Consider the following 11701-nt stretch of genomic DNA (forward strand, 5'->3'; position numbering starts at 1 on the left):
AAAATAAAATATAGTTGGTATATCTAATGGCAATAAATAATGGTTTCCATTTATATACATATATAGTATATACATTGTTCGTATGTAATATTTAAATTAATTAAAAGTCAAGTTTTTATGTTCAAATTTTTATTCGTTTCATCTTAACAGGATGTGATCAAAATTCCATTGAAATGAAATGTACAATTTTAAATTTTAAGTTTCCTGATAATCTTAACTATTTTAGAGTTACAAAGCGTGTAATTAAATATATGAAGTAATTTAATTTCCTTTTACGTTGTTGTTAGTGAAAATGACAGTTGTTTACCTTTTTTGTTTATGTTTTTTATTCTTTTTGAGTAAGTATCTAAATAATTAAAACATAAAAAAATCCTAAAAGTTCTTAAAGGCTCATGAAACACCTTCGATTTATGTTCTTATAATATTTAATTTATTATAATACGACTTAATTACGTACATATATTACGTGTTTGATTCCCACAAATAATTTTGAGGCCAAAACTTTAGGAAATATGAGATTGTCGTAAATAAAATGAGAAAAATCATTATATAATAATCAGCTTTATTTACAATGCCGTTGAAAATACAAAAAAATAATAATTTAATATACTTCCAGGTGTACATTCTCTTGAAGTCGCCACTCATATACCCGAAAATGTTGCAAAAATACTGAATGATTCACGAAGAATCATTCACGGAAATGACGTCACAGATGGCAGGCCTTACATGGTGTGTATAAATTATGCAATGTATCACTACCAATTTAGCTTAATGTCCTGCATAGCACATTTTATGTAAAAGACACAGAGAAAGAAAATCTCTCCGTTTTTCAATTAAATATTGGAAAATAACGTCCCATAGTATTAATTAGTAAGAGTATGTATAATTATAAATATTCTAAGGCCGTAATGGAGCAGTGTTTGATTGCAAGTACGGTAGTTGTGATTTCGATTCCCACTCGGGGGAATGAATTATTTCTAAAATATTTCACAATGTACCTACAGGTGTATCTCAAACTACCTCGGACCAACAAAAAAGTTCAAAACTATCGCACGTGGCTTTGCGGCGGAGTTATAATCCACGAGGAGTACATACTGACGTCAGCAGCTTGTATCGAAGACGCGGAACATTTCTACGTAGTGTCTGGCACTTATAAGTAAGTCATGTGAATTTTGAAATATTAAGAAAAAAATGGATTGAGGCCCGTCCTGGCGTAGGGGCATAAACGTGTGTAAACTCGACAGGTTGTGGGTTCGAGCCCCAGTCGAGGAAATGAAATATTTAATGTTACATAATATACAGACACACTTTTTTCTATTTTTTATCTTTGTATTGTTTTAAAGCTAACAATTGACTTTATTATTATACACGTACTTATTGAAATATTACTTTTAGATATGCTGATGAGGACGATCGTTATAATAACCCTTGTATCAAAAATGGTGCAAAGAAAGCTATTTGGAAGTGTATTCCGAAAAGTAAGTTTTTGTTACGTGATAATATTTCGTACATTTTCTTAAAACTTTGAAAGACTTCTTCACTGGGTATAGGGTGTAATTGTAAGCCCGTCACTCGTGGTTGCAATTTGGCACTCGGAGGAATAAATATTTCCATTTTTTAGCTCTGGCTCAAGATCAGACGCGGCGCTGAGCTCCACCTACTGTCTCAAAACTTGGGAGAGTGTTCTAGATTTCCTCTGTCTACCCTTTCGTTTTTCGTTCTCAGATTACATTTTCGACGGACACGAAAATGACAACATAAGATGGATGAACAACGACATAGCAGTTGTTAAAATAGAAGATGGCTTTGACTTCAACCGGCGTATCAGAGGATGCGAGTTCGTTCCTAAGCCAATTTGTTATAACAATCAAAGTCAAACTTTAGAGAATCCTGGGACCGTGGTCACTATATCTGGGTGGGGAACTACTTCTAGATATAATGACGTAAGTTGAATTTAAATATTGTTCCTGTTACTTTTTTTAAAATTTTATAACTTCATAAAAGTTTAATCACATTCATAGATCTGTAATTACTTCCTCGGATGTGTAAATATATATTGATGGATGCAATGTATGATTTTATTTTTCTTTTTATTTGTCTTTTCCTAGGTCTTTTGGGTAGTGCCACGACCCACTTAATTTCTATTTATGATTTATTCTTTCCAATCATTATATTTGCGTATATATTACAATAGTTCCCAGTAAGTACAGAAGGTTAAAAAAATAAGTCACTGATACATGAAAAATACCTTTCCTTATTTAGAGGAGGTAGATTAATTTTACGTATAATTTTAGTGAACTATCTTAATCATCTTTATCTTATTCAGTGGATAAACAGAAGGAAAGAAAATCAGCAGAATCTTCTGGAGGCTCACGTAGAAATCATTCCTAAGAACCGATGCAAGCGTCGCTGGGGGTCCAGATATCACAACATTATTGACAACTACATGGTTTGCACTAAGGATATCGGACAAACTATGTCAGAGATTTGTAATGTATGCTTTAAATTATTTTATGTTTGGTATAGTTTGTTTTTGATTACTTGGGTGCTATAGCTCTGCATTTAATAGAAAAAAGTAGCGGAATAAACAAATTGGTTGTAAATTATATTTTTTTATTCTATTTATTTTTTTTAAAAAAACCCACTCTAAGTATATATTAAAAAATATACAATGATAGACAGTAAAAAATATTAATACATATAAAATATTTTCATCCTCAGATTTGTTTTTCATTTGTACTCATCCTAAAAAAAGACGCACAGATAAATTAAAGTCAGACCACTGGGCTCTCTGATTTTGATTCTTGATTTGATTTGATTGATCTTTTGATTTTCAATTAACAGGAAAAATATGTAGATTGTCAAGACATAAGTTACTCTGATGATGAAGACGCAAGAAGAGATTTGAAAATAATTGAGAAAGTTCCCACAAATTTAACTTTACATTCAGCTTACAATGACAGCAGGCGATACGCATCACAAGCAGATGGTGGATTTTGTGAGGTATTTTATTTTAATAAAAACAGAAAATATCTGAACTACTTATCTATGATTAAAAGAACAAATTAATACAAAAATACATTGTTTTTACCAGAACGACCATGGTGGCCCACTGGTGTACGGTACTGGGGTAAACTCGGTAGTGATCGGCGTCATCTCTGCGTGTCTGGTGAAGGAACGCACCAACAAGTGTTACGGACCCTTCCTTTACACCAGCGTTTATAAGAACCGACAGTTTATATCTTGCGCTATTTATAAGGATTTGGAGTAAGAGCTTCTTCTTGTTATAATAAAATATTTTGATTTTAAATTTACTTCTTGCCAAAATATCTGTTGGTATAAATTGGTAGGCAGAAGAAAGTTAGTGTTAGGACACCCCGTTCCCCACCTTCCGTCGAATTTTTCAGTTAGTGGATTCGACGGCCTCAGACATATAAAATATTATTTCAAAAATGGTTTATAGTTATGGTTACGCCAAATGTTATTTACTTATAAGTATACTGCCTACAACGATGACAGTTATGGCCATATTCTTTTATTTTTAATTCTCTATTTTTATAATTTGTTAGTATAACCTGTTCTGTAATTACAGGCCCAAATGCAGGCGACAGTTCAGATCAGGCGTGACTCACGAAGAAAAAGTGCTTTCGTGGAAAAATCATCCGGATGGGTATTCATTTTTCTGTAGATAATCGTTTTTTTAGTCTTAAGAAATTCCGTTTCCTATTTTCATTTGAATTCTGAAGGCATTGCCTTTTAAGAAGCGGAACTCAATCCCATGTTTTGCTGCACACTAAAGCGAAGAAAGGAAAATATTAAAAACTTAATTTCCCCGAGGGGAACTAGTACCTAGTAGTTTGGTATCGGTTATAGTTTTCATAAAAATAAAAAAAAAGCTACAGCCAAAAAAAAGTAACGATTTTTTCTATATAGCAAGAAATGACGAGACGGGCACTTTTAAGACTTCGTTCCCGATTTCAATCTAAATTTCGGGATGTTGCGTGTTAAGTTGTGGAAATCAACATATAATATTGTCTGTAGAACGATAAAAGGAAGACTGTACCCTCTTTGGGAATTAAATCCACAACCAAAACGTTCTCATTCAAATCTCTCTCTATTGTATGTATTTATTTTTTTACAGTCCAGCCAAAAATGAATTGGATACTAAGTCAACAGTTCCAGACATTGTCCAAAGGGCAAGCGAAGACCAGGTGGTATCTGGTGACAAGGTGTTCCCAGACAGCGGATTTATTATTAAAGCTAACACTAGCAAATCACCTTAATTGTATTTTATTTCTAATAAAGAGATAATAATAATTCAGCTTTTTATTTATGTAAATTACAAAAATAAATATACATAAATCTCTATATGTAATTATCTAACAAACAAAAGGGTATAATTAACACGTTCGTTTAGTCTAGTCTTAATCATTATAATGTAGAAGTGACTTCAGTTGCTAAGCACTATTATAATTCCATTTCTGAGGGCGTCGTGGCTTTATGAAACAGCGTCTGAGTGTAAGCGTAAAGTTGTAGGTTCAATTGAGGTAATTAATTTTGAACTAAAATTTAATTTAAAAATATACATAAGTGCTATGATATGTATGAAAAACGAAGCGTTTTGATAGTGTCAAAACGCTTCGTTTTTTACGCTTCTTATTGTTTAACCTGCTCTGTTGTGTGTGCACATACAGTGTGAATTACCGCATACATTGAAGTTTAAATAAAGTGGGGAACGGAGTGTCCTTGCAATAGGTTCCCTCTATCTACCTTGCTATATGCGGGATACAGGGTGAAGCTGTTTTAAAATGAAAAAACTAAAATTATGTAACTAAATACGATTCCTAAGACTAAATTAAAACAATAAAAGTTACGATTTTAATTTACAAAACGGATATGAAATAATTTAACTTTAAATCTTTATCCATAACTTTACAAATTGACCAAGAAATTGTAATTTGATAGAATGTTGATAGGAAAGCAATTTTCTTTTTGTTATTGATTTTGGTAATGAAAATGTCCAATTTTGGCCTCTTCCTGTTCTGTTTTATATTAAGTTTAGGTAAGAATTAAGATATATTTTATTATTCAAATTATTATAAAAATCTTGACTTAAAGCAATTACAAAAATGAATATGAATATACTCCGGAATTCGGCGGACATTGGAAAACGGAGTGTCGTAACACTAGTTTTCTCTGCTTACTCTGCTTTGTATTCAGAACACAGCGTGAACTTTAATTGATTAGATTTTTTATTATAATTAAATATAGGTATAAAAATACATATTAATATAATATAGGTGTATAAAATAATAATAAATATATTAATATAGGTGTAGTTCTAACAAGTCCTACAAATGAAGCCCCAAAAGCGACAGCAAATGTGAGCAATGTTAACAACACTGAAGTACAGGAAATTCCAGATGAAGGATGGGAATATGAAAACACATCAACAGTAGATACTAGGAGGATATTGTATAGTAAACGTGTTCAACCTGGCAAGAGACCTTATATGGTATGACTTTAAAAGTTTCATGTTTTGCAATAAAATGATCGATTTTATGAAATTTTATAAAAGCAAAATATTTTTTACGTAATCATAAACAATAAACTAGCTCACTAAACATAAGAATTTAGGTACATAACAGTAAATATCAAAATTAAAAATCAAATAATATCAGCTTCACGCAGTATCCTGCACACAACAGGATAGGCAAAGGGAACTTCGTGCTAAGTCACTCCGTTCCCCACTTTCCGGTGAAGTCTGGAGGCATTGCGTGTTGAGTGGAGGAAGTCAACGCCGGGCTTTGCCTTGTCACCAGAGCAAAGAAATATACATTTAAGTAAATATTTCATTTCCTCGAGTTGGATAATAAAAATGTTTTCATTAAAAACAATAGGTATATCTCCAACTAACTAAAGATTCGGCAAAAGCTCACAAATACCGCGGCTGGCTGTGCGGAGGTGTGATAGTCGACAACAACTACGTACTAACATCAGCTGCTTGCGTGGAAGACGCTGACAAGTTCTATGTAGTATCTGGTACAACCAGATTTGTGGATAGCCTCGATTATAAGAGCGATGACTGCGTGTGCCACCACCGTAGGAAGGTTGTCTGGAAATGTATACCTAAGAGTAAGTATTTCTATATTAAAATGTTTGAATAAGTGAAATTAGAATTTAAATTAAAAGATAAATTAAATTGTAAACAGATAAATACCTGACCTCCCCAATGCATTTTAATGTTTGGTTTCCTTGGAAACCGTAAAATTCCTAATTTGGTGCCAGTCGCGGCGTAGGGCACAAGAGCGACAGTGTCGATTTTGTCTACTCGAGGAAAAGAAATAATTAATATTTTCATTTCTTCGCTCTGGTGTCTCGAAGAAGCGCGTCGTTGAGATTCGCCACTCAACAATGCCTCCAGAATTTGGCGAAAAATGGGGAATAGAGTATCTTAACACAAGGTTCTCTCTGCCTACCTTGCTGTGTGAGGGCCACAGCGCGAAGCTTCAATCAATCGTCATTCATCCATTCTTTGACAAATTAAATAGATATAATATGTTCCTTTATTTTTAGATTACAAATTCGATTTCCAAGATAGTATAAAATGGTCTTCCAACGACATAGCCATTGTGAAAGTGGACAAGCCATTCAAAATTGGCGTACTAGAGAAGGGATGTGAGTTTGCAACCGAATGCATACGCTACAACAATATTAGTAGGGATTTGGAAAAAGCCGGGACGAAAGGTTATATTGCTGGATGGGGCAGCGGCAGTAACTTCAGAGAGGTAGGTTTATTATTTATTGTTATATTTAATTGTATACATTTTTATATAGAAAGGCTTCTTGCTGTAACATTCGGGAGAAATAGAAATAGTATGACCCTATTTAAAATAAGATCAGACATTTATAATATTATTAAATCCTAAGGGCGTGTATCGTCGCCAAAGCACTCATGTTCCGGAGAATGCTAAATGTCTGCAAGAGGCGAAAGTTTGTATAATGGACAACGAGCAGTGCGCCAAGAAGTGGGCACAACGGTTTAGAAGTATCATCACTCAATACATGATCTGTACTAAGGATGTCATGAAGAGATTGAGTGAAATTTGTGATGTAAGTTTTTTAGCTCCAGGTTTTTTACCATATAGTATAGTATAAGCAGAGACCAATTGCTTAGAGACTCTGGTCTCCACTTTTAGCTTAATTTTTTTCCATGGATATATTTCATTGTCTGAGGTGTGTTACGTGAAAGCATAAAACTAAATGCTTAAATATTTTTTCATCATAATGAAAAAAATATCAATTTAGAAACGTCACCAATAAGTATAGTATATCAATTACCATCAATAGTCAACAAATGTTTAATTTGTAGAAAAAGTATGCCAACTGCACAGACGTGGAGAGCCGACGGCTGGAGCTGGATGATGATGCCCACTTCCGTCTCGATCTCGGCAGACACTTGCGGGATCCGGAGGACCTTTCAGCAAGACGTATTACGAAGCAGGGCGGCTTTTGCGAGGTAAGGAATCTTCGTAATCCTAATATTTCCAATCGGTAATCATATCCTGCATCATTTTACAAAAGTAAAGAAAATATTTCTAGAATATATCTAGAAAGTCTAGAAACTATATCTCAATGTAAAATTTAGCTTATTATTATTTTACAATTTTTAACTTAATTTTCCAAGTTAAAGCAAACAGTGAAAATCTAACAAAAGGTCACTCTGTTCCTATTTTCAGAAACTTATTCTTAGTTGTACCCACTCAACTCCACCAAAACATAGTTAATATATATTTAAAATATTTTATTTGACATTTAGAATGACCACGGTGGACCATTGCTAGTTAAATATCAAGGAAAAGATCGCGTTATCGGGGTAATATCTGCGTGTAAAATAGATCCAAAGGGCCACGGCTGCCATGGACCGTTCCTGTACACGAGTGTCTTCAAGAACAGGCAGTTCCTGTCTTGTGCTATCACTAAGGACGTTGAGTAAGTGTTATAACTATTTTATAATATATGTTTAGTATTCATTTATTATTTAATTCTAATTAAGTAAGTCACTTTTAGTCAAATAAATTAGTTTTCTGTATAATTTTAGAAAAGAAAATTAAAAAATGTAAAAGCAGCTTTTGAAGCTGCATTTTCAGTCAGATTTTTTTCATTATATAGGAACTATACATGTCTTTTTTTTACTTTTTTATATAGAGAAAATTGTAGAAGAGTGTTTCGATCTGGAATCACTCACGAAGAATGGACCATTAAATGGAATAAAGAAGACGACGAGTAATGTTACAATTTTATGTTTCCTTATTTAACTCAAATTTAATTAAGTAGCCAGTTGAAACGATATATTTTTATAATGAATTACCTTTTTAAAATATTTTTAATTCAATAATTTCATTATTATAATTGTAATATGAATATTAAGGGTTAACTTTACAGTGATGACGACAATGATAAGGTTGACAGGTAAATATTTATTAAATTAATAAATACAATAAATAAATAAAATAAAATTTGTTCTAATTGTTTTTGTAAAATAAAAATCTAAGCTCTAAATGTTCTAAATGTTCTAAATAATATATAAAACTTTTATACCTTTCATATTAACCTTTAATATTTCAAACATTTTTATTTGTTCAGCAAAAAAAGAGACAAGCAGAATGACAGGTAATTCTGTATCGATATTAGTGTATATTTAAATTTTAATATCGATAGAATGTTATTTAATAAATGAAATTAATACATATATTTCAGCGATGACGAGCATGTAGACATATTGAGAGAGAAGTAAGTATATTTGTTGAGCTTGTAAAGCTAATTTGCACAATTTTCTATTTAAATTTGTAAGTTATTTTTCCTTTTATAATGGTTGCCTATCAAAAAATCCTAAATAAATGCTTGCCTAAATAAATCCTAAAAAAATATTAACAGGAAGAAAGAGGCCAAAGGATCTGGCACTAGTTCGGATAGTGACAGTGATGAAGCAGGAAAACAAAAGAAATCACCTAAACAAAAGACCAAAGTTAAGCCTGAAGGTACTAAAACTAAAAGACATGTAAAAGATAACAAAGAAAAAAAGGGAGGGTCCAAAACTCGGGTACTGAGAGGTCACGGCGAGACCTTCTATGAGTCCAGTCGTGATGAAAACGTCAATGAACCAGATGATGAATAGATTTCAGTGACAGTAATAAAAATGTTATGAAATGTATATATGATATTTTATTGAATTGGCTTAAACTTTAATTTTCAATATAGGTGTAATATCTTTAAAATGATTATTTTATTAGAACTCGAAAGTAATTTCAATAATCGGTAAATACATAGTTAATTATGTAGTTCTGGTGGGCGAAGCCGAAAAAAATAACGAAAATATGAATGTTGACATAACCTACCACGTTAATAATTATAAGATAGTAAAAAATATCGACTCTACATTAAATATTTTATCAAAAATGTTTTAGAGATATTATGAAAATTTAAAAAAGAATTGCTAGCTTGCTAGCTTTTTTGTTAGTAAAAAGTTGTAAAAAGTATAAACATTTTATTATTAACTTAAATAATAAAATGAATAAAGACCATCTAAATATCTACAAAGGCTCAATTATACAGTCAAATTTAAGGCAAGCTAGGAAGGTTTTCTGAGAGAGGCAGTCGCTGCTGCCGCTCTCGTTGATGGTCATCGTCACTTGATACCGTCCGACCGTAGCGCTGTTTATTGGCATATCTTTTGTGATGGCCACGAATTCTTTTAAGTGGTAGTCATTCTGAAATGAAAATACTTTTATTTAATTTGTAACGTGTGTAAAAGAACTTCTATTATTTTTTTAGCTTCTCTCTGTATATCTCCAGCACTTAGCATGGTAGACAGAAACAGGACGGAGACCTAGTGTTAAGACACTTCCGTCCCCCACTTTTCGCTGAATTATGGAGGCACTGTGAGTTGAGCGAATATAAAAATGAAAATATTAAACATTTTATTTTATCGAGTGGTAATCCCACAATCTGAGCTTGCAAGATTTCACATGCATTAGTGCACACCATACATATTATTCATGTCTTTTTATTTTTTCTGATTGATTTAATGAAAGCGGTTAAATAAAAAAAATATTATAAATAATTTAATAAAAACTATATTTTTACTTACTGCTTCAAAAGGACATTTTTTAGGAAAACCCAGTTGTTTAAAATAATCTCTATAATTGCTTTCAGGGTCTTCCAATTCTTTGCATAGATCACAAATTTCGTGAGACACAAACCTTTCGAAGGAGCCACTGATTTCTTTGTCTATGACTAACTCTACCTAAAAATTTTTTATATTATTATATTATTTAATAGATTGCACAATTTAACTAAAATAAGAAAATTTAAACTTTCATTTTTATTTTATTTTTCTTAAGGTTCAGTAAAATGTTGATAACTAATATTTATGTATCTGGGCAGAAGCTACTAACACGTAAATCCCAATCTCCGGATATCCGGGGTAAAAGTTGCCTATATTTTGCTCCACAACCTCTTCTATATTTTAGTGAAAGTCATATAAAAATCGGAAAATTTGAACAGAAAAACAGACAACAATTTCGAAATTATTTGTTTGTGCTTAAGGACCTTGTAAATAAATTAAAATCACAGACAGACATTTCAATTTTATTTATATGTATAGATGTATGAACATTAAAGTACGATTTGGAGCCGTCGTGGCGCAGGCGCACCATAAAGTGATTGTAACTCCCGAAAAATTCGGCGGAAAGTGGGAAACGGATTGTCTTAACGCTAGGTTCCCTCTGCCTGCCCTGTATTCGGGATACAGCGTAAAGCTGATGTTTTTTAAAGTAAGATTTACCGTAGTCGTAGGTGGCATGCTCTTCAAAAAGCTAAAAATCCCAGTCATATACGATATAGTCTCGTTATATCTCTTCACTTCAATCTGGGATGTCTCTACGAAGGCTTCGCTCTCCTCATCAGCACACACATAGACAGGTGAATCAAAGTTTAAAATATATTCATCGTCTTCTACCTTGAAGTATAACAAAAAACCAGTCAACTGCAAGTCTGGTTGAAGATTTAATAAGATTTTCATCAACCAAATTCTTAGTAGGTAACGTTACTAGCTTTTTACATTTACTAATTTAAAAAATGTAATGAAAACTTACAAAAAAATACATACCCTGGGCCCATCGCCGAGGGCGATACAAAACTGCAACAAAAATGCGGCAACAAATAACATTATTCGGTTAAATAAGTATCTAATAAGTTGAAAACATTAAATTTATAACATCAATGGCGTGCTTGATCAGATATAGATACTTACATCAAATAAATATAATGTTAGGTACAATTCAACATATTTATAACAATATACTTTAGCGAAATAATTATATATTAATTGGTTTGTGATATATTGAAGTTTGTCACGCGATAAAAACAACCTACACAATAGATCCTTTTATTTTGAGGTCTGTGTGGCAATAGCGTATTAAACGTGATGGTCATGAGTTCGATTTCCGTTCGTAGCGTAAAATTTTTTTCATTTCCCCGTACTGACAACACTAAACACAGCGTCACGAATTCGGATGAAAAGTAGAAAATGGACACTACATTTTAACACATTTTATTTTTCTTGCTTACCGTCCTATGCAGAATAAAACGTAAAGCTGTCAAAAAAAGTATTTATTGATACTTTTTTTTTAAATTAAGG

At 32.2% G+C, this 11701-nt stretch overlaps 3 protein-coding genes across 3 annotated transcripts; 2 read left to right on the plus strand and 1 right to left on the minus strand.

Annotated features, from left to right (window-relative positions):
- The first annotated feature begins 286 nt into the window (after positions 1-286).
- LOC146528342 (uncharacterized) lies at positions 287-4283 on the plus strand. The gene is made up of 10 exons (XM_085203122.1): positions 287-338; positions 617-729; positions 1005-1156; positions 1396-1478; positions 1726-1943; positions 2327-2494; positions 2845-3003; positions 3095-3267; positions 3593-3670; positions 4142-4283. The coding sequence occupies exons 1-10, from the start codon at positions 293-295 to the stop codon at positions 4281-4283; spliced, it is 1332 nt and encodes a 443-aa protein (XP_085059248.1). The 5' UTR covers positions 287-292.
- A 727-nt stretch (positions 4284-5010) lies between these two features.
- Positions 5011-9178, plus strand: LOC146528343 (uncharacterized). The gene is made up of 12 exons (XM_085203536.1): positions 5011-5062; positions 5334-5515; positions 5901-6135; positions 6577-6788; positions 6931-7113; positions 7373-7519; positions 7820-7992; positions 8209-8286; positions 8446-8472; positions 8647-8673; positions 8761-8793; positions 8938-9178. The coding sequence occupies exons 1-12, from the start codon at positions 5011-5013 to the stop codon at positions 9176-9178; spliced, it is 1590 nt and encodes a 529-aa protein (XP_085059662.1).
- LOC146528344 (uncharacterized) lies at positions 9153-11325 on the minus strand. The gene is made up of 4 exons (XM_085203537.1): positions 11171-11325; positions 10847-11020; positions 10151-10306; positions 9153-9770 (listed from the first exon to the last, which is right to left on the minus strand). Exons 1-4 carry the CDS (start codon positions 11228-11230, stop codon positions 9594-9596), a joined length of 567 nt encoding a protein of 188 aa, XP_085059663.1. The 5' UTR covers positions 11231-11325; the 3' UTR covers positions 9153-9593.
- Positions 11326-11701: the final 376 nt, after the last annotated feature.

This window comes from Heliconius melpomene, chromosome 19, assembly GCF_056956725.1.
Source record: "Heliconius melpomene rosina isolate 202511_hmr_F chromosome 19, ASM5695672v1, whole genome shotgun sequence".
NCBI lineage: Eukaryota > Metazoa > Arthropoda > Insecta > Lepidoptera > Nymphalidae > Heliconius > Heliconius melpomene.

What these genes read in the sequence shown, in the direction of transcription:
- LOC146528342 (XM_085203122.1), top strand. Translation starts at nt 293, where the DNA reads ATGACAGTTGTTTACCTTTTTTGTTTATGTTTTTTATTCTTTTTGA. An exon ending in CTATGTCAGAGATTTGTAAT is followed by an intron (nt 2,495 to 2,844) that starts GTATGCTTTAAA and finishes TTCAATTAACAG; the next exon opens with GAAAAATATGTAGATTGTCA. An exon ending in CAGATGGTGGATTTTGTGAG is followed by an intron (nt 3,004 to 3,094) that starts GTATTTTATTTT and finishes TGTTTTTACCAG; the next exon opens with AACGACCATGGTGGCCCACT.
- LOC146528343 (XM_085203536.1), top strand. Translation starts at nt 5,011, where the DNA reads ATGAAAATGTCCAATTTTGGCCTCTTCCTGTTCTGTTTTATATTAAGT. An exon ending in TGGAATAAAGAAGACGACGA is followed by an intron (nt 8,287 to 8,445) that starts GTAATGTTACAA and finishes TTAACTTTACAG; the next exon opens with TGATGACGACAATGATAAGG. An exon ending in GACAATGATAAGGTTGACAG is followed by an intron (nt 8,473 to 8,646) that starts GTAAATATTTAT and finishes TTATTTGTTCAG; the next exon opens with CAAAAAAAGAGACAAGCAGA.
- LOC146528344 (XM_085203537.1), bottom strand. Translation starts at nt 11,230, where the DNA reads ATGTTATTTGTTGCCGCATTTTTGTTGCAGTTTTGTATCGCCCTCGGC. An exon ending in CCCTCGGCGATGGGCCCAGG is followed by an intron (nt 11,021 to 11,170) that starts GTATGTATTTTT and finishes TTATACTTCAAG; the next exon opens with GTAGAAGACGATGAATATAT. An exon ending in GCATGCCACCTACGACTACG is followed by an intron (nt 10,307 to 10,846) that starts GTAAATCTTACT and finishes AAAAATTTTTAG; the next exon opens with GTAGAGTTAGTCATAGACAA.